The following is a 15713-nucleotide window of genomic DNA, read 5'->3' as shown; positions in this document are numbered from 1 at the left end:
ACAACCACAGAGTGTATTCAGTCTGTCAGATCCTCACACTTCTGTTTCTTAGGACACGGCTCCTCTGAAATATCTATGGAGAAAGAGAGACACATTTTAGCATAGCTGAAATGACCTGCCATCAATACTACGGCATGGTGTGTATGTTTTTATTTCATGTTTTAATACTGCTGCCAAATGATACTAGTGAGTGGGAGAGTCTCTTACCTCTGTCTTGAGTGTGTGTGCTGTACAGGACCCCTTTCGGCAATGTAAAACTCACACACATCATCTCCTTATTGGGTGCCACATTCCTCACCAGGTGCACAGAACACCGTCCTTGCAGGGAAATCTTGAAACTCGCCTCTGCCCACTCCACTACATCCCTCTAAGCGTCATCTTCCTTGGAGAACCCGTAGCAATGCACCTGTGGCAAGTTGTCATCCGGACAGAAAAGACTCTGGTCTGGCTCTGGGCCCAGCAAACCTCTGAAAGCATCAAGGTACTCTAGAGCCAGTGCGGGAAGGTTCATCACCACATGAATCTTTTGTGATCCCTTCATTAGAGCAGGCAGGCGCTCCCGTACAGGTCCTCGGATGAAGTCCCGTCCATCCATGTTAAATTATGTTATTTTTCGGTCAACCTTGTTGAGTTTAGAATTGTGCTGGAGCCAACGGAAGGACTCTGGGTTCAAGTCGTTAGCGAGGACCTCGCAGCCTCGACGGGCCGCTGGGATCGCGAATGGACCGACCCCGGTGAAAACATCCACTACAGTATCTCTGCGCTGAAGAAGGGAAACGATGCACTCGTGTTCGGTGCTTAGTCGAGGGTTCCAGTACACCAGAGAGAAATCAAACTCATACAATACGCCATTCTCACGTACCTGAGAGAGGAAAAAAAAGAAACATTACAGAATGATGTAAGTGAATATGCTGACTTTATTTATAAGATGAACTCACTTTTGCCACCATGTTGCTTTCTCCTGCCAAAACCTCCATTTGGAAGTTCCTGTAAGTGGAATCAATGGTGTTGGTCTTGTTGACCACGCAAGTAACGCCGGGGTTCTTATCTATGATTACTTGACCTGGAACAAAACACCAAAAGTCCATAAAAAGGTTTAAACATAAAGGGATAGTTCACCCAAAAATATCATGTCATTCCAAACCAGGGTTATTATTGTTAACTAAACCTAAAACTACACACTACACTTTGTTACTTGACATAAAGCTGAAATAAAATAAAATGTAAATATTAGATGAAGAACTAAATGAAAATTTTAAATGTTGCCTTGCCAACTAACTGAAATAAGTTGGAGAGCAACATGCATACAGGTTTGGAACGACATGAAGGTGAGTAAATGATGACAATTTGTGGGTGTCTCTTTAAGTTGATTTATTTGTTTATAATCTCTTCTCACCAATCAGTTTTCTGTAGGGGGAACTTTTGCCACCATGTTGCTTTCTCCTGCCAAAACCTCCATTTGGAAGTTCCTGTAAGTGGAATCAATGGTGTTGGTCTTGTTGACCACGCAAGTAACGCCGGGGTTCTTATCTATGATTACTTGACCTGGAACAAAACACCAAAAGTCCATAAAAAGGTTTAAACATAAAGGGATAGTTCACCCAAAAATATCATGTCATTCCAAACCAGGGTTATTATTGTTAACTAAACCTAAAACTACACACTACACTTTGTTACTTGACATAAAGCTGAAATAAAATAAAATGTAAATATTAGATGAAGAACTAAATGAAAATTTAAAATGTTGCCTTGCCAACTAACTGAAATAAGTTGGAGAGCAACATGCATACAGGTTTGGAACGACATGAAGGTGAGTAAATGATGACAATTTGTGGGTGTCTCTTTAAGTTGATTTATTTGTTTATAATCTCTTCTCACCAATCAGTTTTCTGTAGGGGGAGCTGGTGGTCTCTCAGGTTCATGTGGGCGATGTGGCCCACTCTACTAAATCCTGATGTCACATCCTGTCCTTCAGGAAGTACAGCTTGCAGTATCTCTTCACTCTTAAGGTTCTCATAGGTGAGTTTCAGTTGGTATTTCTGGATCTCCTGAGGCACCCCATACGCTTTCAGAGCTTCTGCCTCCTCGCTGCCAAACGAATCTGCAGACGTAATGCTGTTTGGGTCCAAAAGCAGCAGCCGATGTTCTCCTTTTCTACTGTCTTTATTTCCATCTTCATTGTGTTCCTCAACAACCCGTTTGAGTCCTGGCCTCTGTAGTGCCACTTTCTTCAAACTCTTCACCACTTTGTTGAGAATACTGGTTGGTATTCGTATGGCAGGAACACTGACTGTCTGACTGAAAGCGGCTCGGTCCAGTTCTGTCATGGGGGGGCTTGTAGAGCCCCAAATCAGTCTGTGGTTGGTCAGTCATGGCTTTCTGAGAATGGACAACAGAGGAGCACTGGAGATAAATTCTTGCAAATTGGTTTAAATTCTGAGACAGAGAGATACAACTGTGATGTTTCTGCAACAGGAACAAAAGTCTGCCAGATCTGTTGGTCAAAGAGAGAGAGAGAGAGAGAGAGAGAGAGATAAAGGCATGCCCTGTACAAGTGTCCAATGAGACAAAAGGAATAATTGACAACCTTTTCATGAATTCATACACAAAATGTATATAAATGCATTTTTTAGCTGCACACTGTTATCTACACTTGATAATAAACTACAAGATTGATTAGCCACAGAGCTTAAACCGTGTTATTCAACACACTCAAAACATAACTTTTAGATTTATAATAAAAACTAAATAAACTGTCACAGATCACCCTCTCCAGCCGACAGCCACACGAACACGCTTTTACAGTACGTCATTTCTAAGCGACCGAGACTTCGGCTGTTTGGTCTGTGACGTGTAACATTAGTGGACATGTGACCTTCTTTTATAATCACGTGATTAGCGATGTTTATGTTTGCTTGAGTCTCTCTGAAGCCGGTGGTATGAGAGCCGGGTACATGAATTGACGGCTCCGCTAGCAAGCAGCGGGGTTCTGGTTGGTGCAGAACAGTAAACTAAACGGCGGAACATGTGGAAAAACGGCGCAAATTACAGCGTGCAGACGGGAAGCGAGTATGAGCCCATCGGAGAGGAGAGCAGACCGCTGTTAGCGGCACAGGTAAACCAAAGCCTGTATATCCTGATAACTGTAATATTAAAAATAACAAGAAGAACAAGTGACATTTAACGAAAGATGGTCCTTTTTGTCCAACGTGAACATATTTGTAAATAATAACTAAATGCTGAAAATCTGACACCTAGGTTTACTATGTTTTTTTTATATAATCTAGTATTATGTATGTAAACATTTAATGTTTCGCCCAAGACCGTGCGTTGGTAAATAATTATAGCATAAAAGTTAATTATGACCTAAAGTCAACATTATTAAATAAAAAGTCATAACTATGATAGCAAAATTGACGTGTCATAGAGACTCGTGTCATAATTATGACTGAACAAAGTTTTTTTCCTTATGTGGCGGAAATATGTTCCATATGTATGTATTATATTTTATGCATTTATTTATTCTATTATAAAATTTTTAGATTTTTTTGGACGTAATTATATATTAAAAAGAACTGAGGCTGTGTTTCCAGGTTATGTGTTAACTCTGTTATTGTTAATTTTTTATTCTTTTTGTTAAAATGATTAAGAAACTCTTAGTCTTAGCTGCTTCTCTGCTGATGATTTGTATAGCACAGCATTTACAAAGTATAGGCCTACACAAAATAATATTTACAAATTGCTTTACAGAGGCATAAAAGAAAATAAATTGTAAACATGCCAAAGTAAATTAATGTACATTATTAAAGTAAATCTAGTCTAAACCAGTGTAACTTTACATGCACCGCTGTACTAGTATTTACAAATTATATTTGATGTTGCTGTAAAACCATAAAGCTGTGCTCTCATGCACACAGAGTATGTGCATTGTCATTTGCTACCTCATGCTTTCTAATAATTTTCTCTTCATCACATGCTGATCTTATGCAGTTTTATTTTGTCTTTGCAAAGATTTCATTTCCCTTTGTGCTTTCAGTAACTTGGTGTGTAAGCAGACTATAATGACATTCTTTTTGCATGCCTTGTGGCTTGCATAACATCTAGGATCTATTTTGTCTCAGTTTGCTCTACTGTCATGTCTAATTCCTGGTCTGTTTATCTTCCTCACAGGGTGTTCAGGCTAGAGGTGCGTCCTTTTGGTCTTCTGCCTTTAACCTGATGAATGCCATCATGGGTAGTGGTATCCTGGGTCTCTCCTATGCTATGGCCAATACGGGCATCATTGGATTCAGGTACATGCACACAGTGTTCCTGATTCAATACAAGTTCAGCTGTGTTGACAACATTTGTGGCATAATTGATTACAACAGAAAATTGTTTTGATATGCCCCTCAGTTTTTTTAAGCAAAAATTGCAGTTCCAGTAAGGCACTTACAATGACACAAACAGAGCCATGCAAAAAATGATATTTTTACACAAGAATAGAAATGAAGGACTTCTCAATAGAGGAACCTTGCGTGTGTTTCTCACAGTATTCTGTTGCTGGTGGTCTCCAGTTTGGCTACTTATTCTGTCCATCTCTTGCTGCTCCTCTGTGACAAGACAGGTAATTTCTCTTACTTTTGACCTCTTCTTTACTCCGCTTACTCCTGTTTACCTTTTAACTTTAACTAAAACCATAAAAAAACATGTATGTTACTTGAAATAAAATAAACGTTAAAGGGTTAGTTCACCCAAAAATGAAAATTAGACTGTGTTTTACTCACCCCTGAGGCATCCTAGGTGTATATGACTTTCTTCTTTCAGACGAATCCAGTCGGAGTTATATAAAAAATTGTCTTTGATCTTTCAAGCTGTTTAATGCCACTCCGTGGGTGTTGCATGCATCAGTCCAAAAGAACTTAAAACCGACCTCATACGTCATTCCCCTGGAACTGCTTCAGTTTACAACAGTGAGCGCAAGCTAGATTCAAGTGATTATTACGTTTTGAATATGGATATTTTTCTTACAAAAACGCATCGATTCGCTACAGAAGGCCTTTGTTCACCCCGCGGAGCCATGTGAGACACTTCTTTTTTATGGATGGGCGATTTTTATTTAAAGGTCCCATGACATGCTGCTTTTTGGATGCTTTTGTAAAGGCCTAAGTGGTCCCTAGTACTGTATCTGAAGTCTCTTTCCCGAAATTCAGCCTTGGTGCAGAATTTCAGCCACTACGAGCCAGTCCCACAATGAGCTTTCCTTAGGACGTGCTATTTCTGTGTCTGTAGCTTTAAATGCTAATGAGGAGGAGAGAGGCGGGGCAAGGTGCGTCGCTCGTTTGCAAGCCATGATGTCTCTCGAGGAAAAAAAAAATATTGCGCTCGCCTCGCACGGTAGTAGCTCGTTTTCTCATGGGCGGGCCAAATTCTCTGGGCGGGCAAAGCAGAGAAAGGGGAGGTAACCTTTCCCCGTGTGACGACATAAAGGGAAGCTTCCAGATTGGGCCATCTGAGCTTTCATTTTCTCAAAGGTGGAGCAGGATACCCAGGGCTCGGTTTACACCTATCGCCATTTCTAGCCACTGGGGGACCATAGGCAGGCTAGGGGAACTCATATTAATGTTAAAAAACCTCATAAAGTGAAATTTTCATGCCATGGGACCTTTAAGTTATTTTGGACAGAAGCAATGCAACACCCGCTGAGTGGCATTAAACATTAAATTTTTAATATAACTCCGACTGGATTCGTCTGAAAGAAGAAAGTCATATACACCTAGGATGCCTCGGGGGTGAGTAAAACGCAGCCTAATTTTCCTTTTTGGGTGAACTAACCCTTTAACTGAAAAAAAATATATATACATATAAAAATATGAAATTGAATAAAAAAAAACCCACCACAAAATTACTAAAATAAAACTATAATAGTACTTCAGTAACTCTAAAATAACAGCTCCAGTATATGGTACATCAGATAAACAGTGGTGTTTTAGGCAATTTATAAACACTGAAATGGTCTTTAATGATTCTACATTGTAACCAGGTCTCACTGTTGCATATGTTTATGTGTGTTAGGCGTCAACTCTTATGAAGCTATTGGAGAGAGAGCCTTCAGCAGACCTGGCAAGGTTGGTTAATATCGCAGATCTAATACCTAGCTGACATAAATGTTTTTTTTTTAATCTGAATGAGGAATGATGTACTTCAATGTTTCATTTTGTTATATGAATAAATAACTTTGTCTTTATCTATGTACTCATCATAACTGAATTCACCACAGAAGTAAAATGTGCCTTGTTACTCCTATAAAACATGTTTTCCACTTTTCTTTTCTTTTTGGCAGATTCTGGTGGCCTGTACTATTCTCATTCAGAACATTGGAGGTGCGGTTTTCTCTTTCACTTGTATTTAACTGTTTATATGGTTAAAGCCATACTACTTAACCTTTGAACTCTGATCTCAGAATTACTACATGGGATTCCCCGATGCAGAGTTTTTCCTTTCTCTTTTGCTCTCTCTCAGTTTGAACATGTTTTAATGGGAGGATATAGGCTATTACTTTTATTTTGTATTGCTAAATAAGTTAGCATAGCAGGTTAGTCAGTGAACAACAGCTATAATTAAGAATGTAAGAATGTTGTGAAGTGAAAAATAACAAGAAAATTGAAAATGTGTCCCTTCTCATTCTGTCTTTCTCTGAACAGTGCTCACTACTCACTGTGAACTGTAGTGAGTATTCTGTGTGTTATCTGGTGTTTAGTAGCAGTAAAACAGAATTGTGTTTATCATTAATCTACCAAAGCAACTTAACATAAAATCCATCTCACTTTCTCACTGTCTTTAGAATGGCAGCAACCGTGGGTTTGTTTGAGTGTAAGTGTTTGGCTGCAGTCAGGTTTGCAACCCGGATACAAGCCATCAACCCCTTAATCATCTGTGTGTGGCTGTTAGCATGTTAGGGTTAGTTTAAAATATGTTGACCTCAGCACTGTGCTGTTTTTAAATAGACTATGTGTCTCTGTCTGTTCATGGTTTAGTTTGGTTTTCTGAGTAGATTGATGCACATGTTTGCATCATGGGGTGTTGCATAGCTGGTATGTATAATGTGCTGTTGTTCTCTTTCTCTAGCAATGTCCACCTACTTGTTCATCTTGAAGTCTGAAATGCCTGCTGCCATCACCGGCTTCATGAGCACAGAGACGTCTGGGTAAATAAATATATACCACATTCTCACACTTCATTCTGATAATGTGCAATGCAATTTTCCAGTGTCACAAATTTTTTTTCTGTTCTCACTGAAATTGAAATTCATCACAAAGCAACTATAATAGCCAATCAGAACATATTTAATGTAAAAAATTAGTATATCAAAAAGTAGAACCCGAGCAACCAACAAAAGCCAGTGTCAGTGGGGAGTAAAAAAAATCTAACTAAAATGGAAGATACAATACCATTTAAAAGTTTAGGGTCAGTAAGATATTTTTAAATACTTTTATTCAGCAAGGGTGCATTAAATTGATTAAAAGTGACTGTACACGTAATTATAATATTGCAAAAGATTTCTGTTTCAAACAAATGCTACAATTTTGAGCAGCACAACATTGATAATAATAAAAAAGATATTCTTGAGCAGCATATCAGAATGTTAGAATGATTTCTGAAGGATCATGTGACACTGAAGACTGGAGTAATGGCCGTTAAAAAATTCAGCTTTGCCATCACAGAAATAAATTGCATTTTAAAATATATTCAAATAGAAATTAATATATTATTATATATTATTCAAATAGAAACGTGTGTATATATATATATATATCACACAATATTACTCTTTTTGCTATATTTTTAATCAAGTAAATTCACAAGGGATTTACAAATCTTACCACCCCCAAAATTGAATGGTAGTACATATGTTTTATCACAACAAATATAATTTACATACCACAAAAACTTTGAAAAGTTGAAAAGTTACATCTGAATTCATTATAAGTCAAATAGAAACATCATTCAGGAAGAGAGTTAGAAAGGGACACTTTCACACCAGGTGAGTGACTGGCAGAAAAACACTTTCTCTCACTTCTCTGTCTTTAAGTGAGTTTCTGAAACGGAGAAAATAGCAAGTATTCCAGAGTAAAGAATGTAACGGTCATTATTTTATTAGACACTGTGGTTCGACTGTGCCCCGTCCCCACACAGCTGGTTTGCATTACAGGTCCGTTCACGTAAATCTCACACATATGTTCTGCCCAACGAGAGTCGTGCCTGCCCAAGATCCCCTTTACCAGCACAATTACTGTGACCAGACCCAGACACACACAAACATCACTACTCCATCTCTCTGGGAGGAGAAAGAAATCACAAAGCGGCCACAGTATAAACGCTTGAATCTTTAGTCATTTACTGTAAAATAACATTTTTCTTTCAGTGGAGTAATTTATCTTCATTTTTCTTCAAGCGGATCAGCTAGGCTGTCAAGTACCTCCCTGTTGTTAAGAGAGAACCACAGGAGATCAACCCGAGATCTCTCACACACACCAACCTGTTCAAGATTCAGTCTTCAAAGAACACACATACACATTCACATTACTTATTTTTCCATATTTTTGTGGAAACCATGATACATTTTTTTTCAAGATTCTTTAATAAATGGAAACAGAACAGAATTGATTTGAAATAGAAATTTTTGGAACAATGTAAATATAAATAATATAAAAAGGTATTAATATCTTTAAAAATCGTACTGATCCCAAACTTTTGAACGGTACCAAACAACAGAGGGAGATAATGAGAAAAAAATAATAAATAGAATAAAATGCAATGAAAAAGGTATTATAATTTATTTATCATTATAATTAATAATTTATAATTAAATTATAATTTAAAATTGTGCTTTTTTTCTTTTACATTTGTGCTTTTTATATTATAAAAACAATAAAAGAAATTAAACCCTTAACAAGACGTTTGTCTACACTGAGTTGCTGGAAGTAAATGTACTACTGAATATGATTGTCAGATCAGTCTCCGTTCTCTCTTTAATTATTTTATTTTATTTTATTTTGTTATTTTATTCTTATTAATGTAAGAAAGTGAGCCCTGATTCAGGATTACTTGGACAGTGAGAGAGAATCTGAGGAGGAATTTCTGGCATTAGATGTGGGGATTTCCATCATTGCAATGTTTGAAGGGTTGATTTGGGAATCAGATAAGTGTTTAGTGATTAACACATTCATGAGTTTAAAACACTCAAGTATGGGGTCAGTAAGATTTTTTTTTTTAAAGAAATGTATACTTTTATCTAGCAAGGGTGCAAAAGTGATCAAAAGTGACCGTAAAGATATTTTTACAAAATATTTCTATTTCAAATAAATGCTGTTGTTTTGAGCTTTCTATTAATAAAAAAATCCTAAGAAAATCTATCACATTTTTGGCAAAAATAGTTTTTAAACACTATTTACAAAAAAATAGTTTTTTAAAATATTGATAAGAAATATTTCTTAACCAGCAAATCAGCATATTAGAATGATTTCTGAAAGATCATGTGACACTGAAGACTGGAATAATGGCTGCTGAAAATTCAGCTTTACCATCACAGGAATAAATATATTAAAAAGTAAATATATGAAATATATTAAAATAAAAACAGTTATTTTAAATTATAATAATATATCATAATATTACTGTTTTTACTTTGGTTTTGATCAAATAAATGCAGCCTTTGTGAGCATAGGAGACTAAAACATTAATACAAAAAAAAAACTTTGAAAGGTGTGTACATCCTTCACTATGTGCCATTTTGCCATGCATTTTATTTTCTGTCCTTCTTAGAAAGTGGTTTGAGGATGGTGTTGCACTATTGATTTTAGTGACTCTAATTGTAGTGTTGCCACTGGCTCTACTTCCTAAGATTGGTGAGTGGCATCAGAGTTTTTTTAAAAATTATTATTCTGTACATGTGTGAGAGAGTGTGTATCACTGGTTTCTATCTCCAGGTTTCTTGGGATACACCAGCAGCCTTGCATTCTTCTTCATGCTGTTCTTTACCATAGTGGTGAGTTGTTTTCTCTCGCTCTGCTCTCTCTCTCGCGCGCTCTCTCTCTCTCTCTCTCTCTCTCTCTCTCTCTCTCTCTCTCTCTCTCTCTCTCTCTCTCTCTTTGTATCTTTACCATGTTGATGTTTTAATCTCTCTCACAGGTGGTGGTGAAAAAATGGTCCATTCCCTGCCCGCTGCCAATTAACTCTACTGTGAGCCTGGTAAAGACCACACACACACCCCCACACCCACACACTGACTTTAGCTGGAAAAATGACTCTCTGCTGTTGTCGTCTTGCATTATTGACAAACTATTTTCCTGTTTGACCATGTAAAGCTGCTTTGACACAATCAGTTGAGTATAAAGCGCTATACAAATAAAGGTGACTTGACTTGACCCTCCCAGCCGAACCACTTGCCTAAACACCCCAGATTAATACCCAAAACACAATTCGGGCAGCTCCAGAACAATAGACTATTTTGTTAAATTAATTTAAATTTACCCATTCAGGACCTCAACGTAACTTAATTTTCATCACAAAAGATTTTTTTTAACTCTCAGATAGTGATGACTTGAACTCCTTTAGGACTCTTTACTTTTCCGTTGATTCGTATGAAAATATTTTAATGAACTGAGATCAGATTCAGTTTTAGGTTGTTTTTTTATTAAAGATAATCTTTAAAACCTTTAAGAAATTCTAGTTTTTGTTTGTTGTTTATGCATAGTATATATATATATATATAGTTATATATATTATATATATATATAACTTTTTTCCCGCCATGGGTATAGATGTGGTAGCTAGCATGGCTCTAAATTATAAACAATAAATACTTACTCTCAGATATTCTGTGTAGTCTGATCGGACCCAGTCAATCAGAAACAGGAAGTAGCATTGTTATAATAAGGGAAGTGGCCTTTGACCGCTTGAGCCAGAGGTCAAAGACTTTATTTCCTTAAACTGTGTGCCGATATTCAGCTACAGATAATGTGATATCAGAGAGAGTTTTTTTCATTCTGTTGCTGTCCTGATTTGATTCTAATTTTCATATTCACATTAATTTTATTTTTCTATCCCCAGAGCTTAAATACCTCTGAATGCACCCCACAGATGTTTGTGTTCTCTCTTAAGGTGAGTGTGTTTTCTTTAGAAAGGAGAGCTATGTTTTGATTTAAAAATCGCTTTGCAGAACTATTAGAAACCCAAATATTAGTTGTAATTAGTTGTAATAACCACACACACATCAGGAGGGTGAGAAATGACTGTGTGTGTGCATTACAGAGTGCTTATGCCGTCCCAACAATGGCTTTCTCCTTCTTGTGCCATACGGCAGTTTTACCCATTTACTGTGAGTTACACAGGTTAGTTCACTGATTGCTGTTTTATCTGTGCATCTACCACATGTATAGTCTGTTATTGCCTTATTATATGTGTTTGTGTGTTTTTCAGACCCACAAAGCAGAGAATGCAGAGTGTGGCGAATGTCAGCATCTTTCTTAGTTTCGTGGTGTATCTGATCTCTGCCCTGTTTGGATACCTCACCTTCTATAGTAAGAACGTTGCTTAAGCTACATGGTCCCCCAAATCCAACACTTGACGTGACCTTCCATTTTTAGTGTCACAAGGAGTTGGAAGCAAAATGCTCAAACTAAAAACATAAAGAGAATTTTCATTACTTGAAATAAAATAAACATTAACTGAAATAAAATATGAAAATAAAATAAACAGTGTACCAGCTCTAATGCCATGGCGTAAGTTTGAGCAAAACATGCTAACTGTTCTGTCTTTGGCTGCACAAACGAGCAAAGAACACTATTTAGAGCCCCAGCCTCAGAGGAGACGAGAGAGCAGTGGATTTATTGATTTATTTACTGTATATTGCTGCTGCTACACAGATCTAAAATAAACATGCGATTTATTTCCCAGCTGTTTACCTTCACAGACATAACCAACTGTTTTTGTAACTCGTGTGTTTTTATTGTAAACTTGTGTGTGAATGAGAACTTAGTTTAGTACTCACATGCTGTGACAGCCGCTTTCTGTCCGTGTGCTTCGGATGTGTGCTCTCCAAAAATCATATCAGAAGTTTAAACTAATATGGTTTAAAACGCATGATTTCAGCGTGATAAACATGATAATTGGTACCAAAACGGATGTTTTTAGCAGGTCTGAGTTGTAATGGTGTAGCTCTATTCTGGAAGAGGAGGCGGGGAACAGCAGCTCATTTGCATTTAAAGAGACCGACTCAAAAAAACTGCGTGTTTATGCTTCCACTCAAAATAGACATTTTCAAAATGATATAATAAATGATCTGTGGGGTATATGTCTCCTTTAAGCGAGTTGCCAAAGCATTTTAATTTTCATTTAGTTTAACTTGAGTGACAAGGAGATTTTTTTTTTTTTAAAGATTTTTCAGTAAACTGTCTCTTTATCTCATCACATTCAATTCAGACTTCAAATTCACATTAAAAAATTTATAATTTTTCTGTGGTGCTGAAGATTAGGCACACTGCCACTGAAAAGTGGTGCAGGAAACTACTGTTTCAAAGTTTGTTGCATAATGTGTACTGCTTCACAAAGTGTCTTTTAAAATGTTTAGGGCAATTAGTGTATACTTATTAATATACTAATAATCCAGTAAAGATAAATGGATTGATCTGATCAAACTTTCTTTATTCGCAGCACATGTGGAATCAGAGCTGTTGCTAGGATATGACACCTACCTACCACGGGATGTTGTGGTGATGTCAGTGCGTCTTGCGATTTTATTGGCCGTTCTGCTCACTGTGCCGCTCATTCACTTCCCAGTAAGTCAAACGCCAGACTGTGATCTATTTAAATAAGAAATTCAGAAAACACATCCCCTCTCTCTTTCTCTCAGGCACGTAAAGCGGTGTTGATGTTATGCAGGGGAGAGAGGGAGTTCTCCTGGCTCTCTCATTCACTTTCCTGTTTTTTCATCCTCACTTTTGTGCTGCTGCTCGCTATTTTCGTCCCTGACATTAGAAATGTCTTTGGTGTGGTGGGTGAGTGTGTGTCCATACGCTCTGTATGTGTTTTACTGTTAAGTTCAGTGCTCAACATGTTTATGTGTGTGTCTCTGCATACCTTTTCTTGTGTGATTCCAGGTTCTACGACCTCCACATGTTTGCTGTTTGTGTATCCTGGGATGTTTTATTTGAGAATCAGCTCTGAGCCAATGAGATCTCTCAATTCAGCAGGGGTATTTAAAGTCTTGCATATATTCATTAACACATACTGTACATGACTTCCTTTGCAGGACAGCTGATTTTGAGAGACTTTCTTTATTTTTTTATACACTACTGTTCAAAAGTGGGGTCAGTAAGATTTTTTAAAAATGTTTTTGAAAAGTCGTGCCAAGGCTGCATTTATTTGATAAAAAAAATACAGTGAAAACATACTGTGAAATATTATTACAATTTAAAATGACAGTTTTCTATTAGAAATATATTTTAAAAAGTAATTTATTCCTGTGATGGCAAAGCTGAATTTTCAGCAGCCATCACTCCAATCTTCAGTGTCACATGATCCATTCTAATATGCTGATTTAGTGCTCAAGTAACATTTCTATTTATTATCAATGTTTTAAAAAAAACAGTTATGAAGCTTAATATTTTTGTGGTAACCATGATACATTTTTTTCAGGTTTCTTTAATGAATACAACGTTTAAAAAAATAGCTTTTATTTGAAATCTTTTGTAAACTTTATAAATGTTTTTACTATAATTTATGATCAATTTAATGCATTCTTTTAGAATATAAATATTCATTTAAAAAAATTTACTGACCCCAAACCTTTGAACGGTAGTGTATGTCTGACTTGGAACTATGAATTACATGTTTTGTTTTTTTACACTTGATATGTTTATTATTTTATTGATATTATGTTGCTTTCTTTAGGTTTCTTTCCAAATGCACCTTTTCCAAGTTTCTCTTTTCATTCTAGGCTGTTTTGCTAATGGTGATTGGTCTGGTTGTTGGTGTGTTGAGCCTGTGTGTCATCATTGTCTCCTGGGCTCAAGGACCTTGACCTTTGACGTCATCATTATGGGACATATTGCATGAGTTGTGAGCTCAACACATCCTACCTCGAGAAGAAACCTTATTTTACAGGTTACACACCTTGCAGAGGCTGTTTTCAGAACCAAAAGAAGGGAATCCCAATGAGATGAGCCAGCTGTGCTCTTATGACACTTCTAATGTACTCGTAGCACTTTTATGACACTTGAATACTGAACACAGGCACAGTCAAATTCAAAAATCCAGCAGAGCACTGAAATGCATATTAATCTATACTGAATGTCTGAACGGCAGTAGAGTTTGACAATCTTTGAATCAGATGGTTGCTGTCATCCATAGAAAGACAGCTGGGAACTGCATTGCTGATTTTACAACTGAATGTGGGATATTAGATTTACACCAATGTTTAATGAATTGGAAAATCTGCTTGTCTGACTCAAAAAAAAAGAAGCTCTGGTTTAATGATTAACCACTGTCTTTAGAATTCAAAAGCTTGGATTTGTTTTTTAAAGATTCTTCTGAACTTTCAGGATATTTCTTGGATATACACTATTCCCAAAGATTTTCTGTTGATTCAATTTAGAATTCAAAAATGTCCTCCCATTTTCTATTTTAAATAAAGAAAAATAAATAAATAAACTGAAAATATACAGAACAGTAATGATTTTTTTTACCTTTGTAACCCTGTTTACATGTCCAAAAGGACAATTTTGGTGTGTTTTTCGATAAATAAAGGGAAATAAGAATTAAAACTGGTTTCTCACTGACTCGTGTACTATGGCATCTGGAATGGAGTCTGTGATCCATGTTTAGTCAAAGAGATCCAAGCATTAGTGTGAGTTTTTGCTGGTTTGTACGTGAGAAAGATTGATAGACAGGCTGATTTTTCTTCATTGATTTGGACAGAGGGTTCTCTGTATGTCAGATAATGGAAAACAAATGCTCTCTCTCTCTCTTTATGTGTGTGTGTGTGTGTAGGCTCTGGCCTTTGCTCTCTCCTGCTGTTTCTAATATGCTGCATTAGCTTGAGAGACCGCCCAATGTAAGGCAGTCTGTAACACAGACACACACAAACACACATGGACAACCTTATATGTACTGAGTGAAATATGGTAGAACTGTTATTCTTGAGGTGTGTGATTAAAGCAACATTCAATTTGTGACACAAGATGACAGTAAGATTTCAGACAAATTCACTGCATATAATCAGAATCAGCTTTATTCGCCAAGCAAACACACAAGGAATTTTTAGTTTTTTTTAGAAGCTCTTGGTACATACATACATACATATCTGACCTGAGAACAGAAACATTTAAATAAGACTTAACAATAAATAACAATGTATATGAATCTGGAACAGAAGATACAGCTATATAGAAAATATGCATATGTGTTACATAGTACTTGAGAGAGAGGCAGTAATTAGAAATGGAATAAGATAAGAGGTCAGTGATAAGACAAAAAAAACTGCGTGTTACATGGTTAACTTGTATGAACACCAATAACATGAGGAAACCATGGTGTATTCCAATTTAGTGGATATGAGTTTTTTTTCTTTTATAGTAGTAGCAGAGTAGCAGAGGATTGGTGTTCAGGTGAAGCTCACAAAATCGCAATGTTTCACCAAAAAAAAAGTTTTTTTCCCCTTTTTAAATCATTTG

At 36.6% G+C, this 15713-nt stretch overlaps 1 protein-coding gene and 1 pseudogene across 2 annotated transcripts; one reads left to right on the top strand and one right to left on the bottom strand.

Moving 5' to 3' along the window:
• Positions 1–8: 8 nt before the first annotated feature.
• LOC107548620 (tRNA (guanine(37)-N1)-methyltransferase-like) lies at positions 9–2754 on the bottom strand (annotated as a pseudogene).
• An 82-nt stretch (positions 2755–2836) lies between these two features.
• On the top strand, positions 2837–14712 carry LOC107548621 (probable sodium-coupled neutral amino acid transporter 6). Of its 2 annotated transcripts, none has more exons than XM_016229383.1 (16): positions 2837–3115; positions 4171–4292; positions 4533–4606; positions 6055–6107; positions 6323–6362; positions 7108–7186; positions 9805–9887; positions 9969–10027; positions 10171–10221; positions 11092–11142; positions 11293–11372; positions 11461–11561; positions 12694–12818; positions 12893–13037; positions 13140–13234; positions 13979–14712. In XM_016229383.1, the coding sequence occupies exons 1-16, from the start codon at positions 3026–3028 to the stop codon at positions 14060–14062; spliced, it is 1332 nt and encodes a 443-aa protein (XP_016084869.1). In that variant the 5' UTR covers positions 2837–3025; the 3' UTR covers positions 14063–14712. The 2 variants fall into 2 exon arrangements, with proteins under 2 accessions (XP_016084869.1, XP_016084868.1); XM_016229382.1 differs by having other exon boundaries at positions 2839–3115; positions 10171–10230.
• Positions 14713–15713: the final 1001 nt, after the last annotated feature.

This window comes from Sinocyclocheilus grahami, unplaced genomic scaffold, assembly GCF_001515645.1.
Source record: "Sinocyclocheilus grahami isolate Dianchi unplaced genomic scaffold, SAMN03320097.WGS_v1.1 scaffold351.1, whole genome shotgun sequence".
In the NCBI taxonomy this organism is placed as follows: domain Eukaryota; kingdom Metazoa; phylum Chordata; class Actinopteri; order Cypriniformes; family Cyprinidae; genus Sinocyclocheilus; species Sinocyclocheilus grahami.
This window is presented reverse-complemented; position numbering and strand designations above follow the sequence as displayed.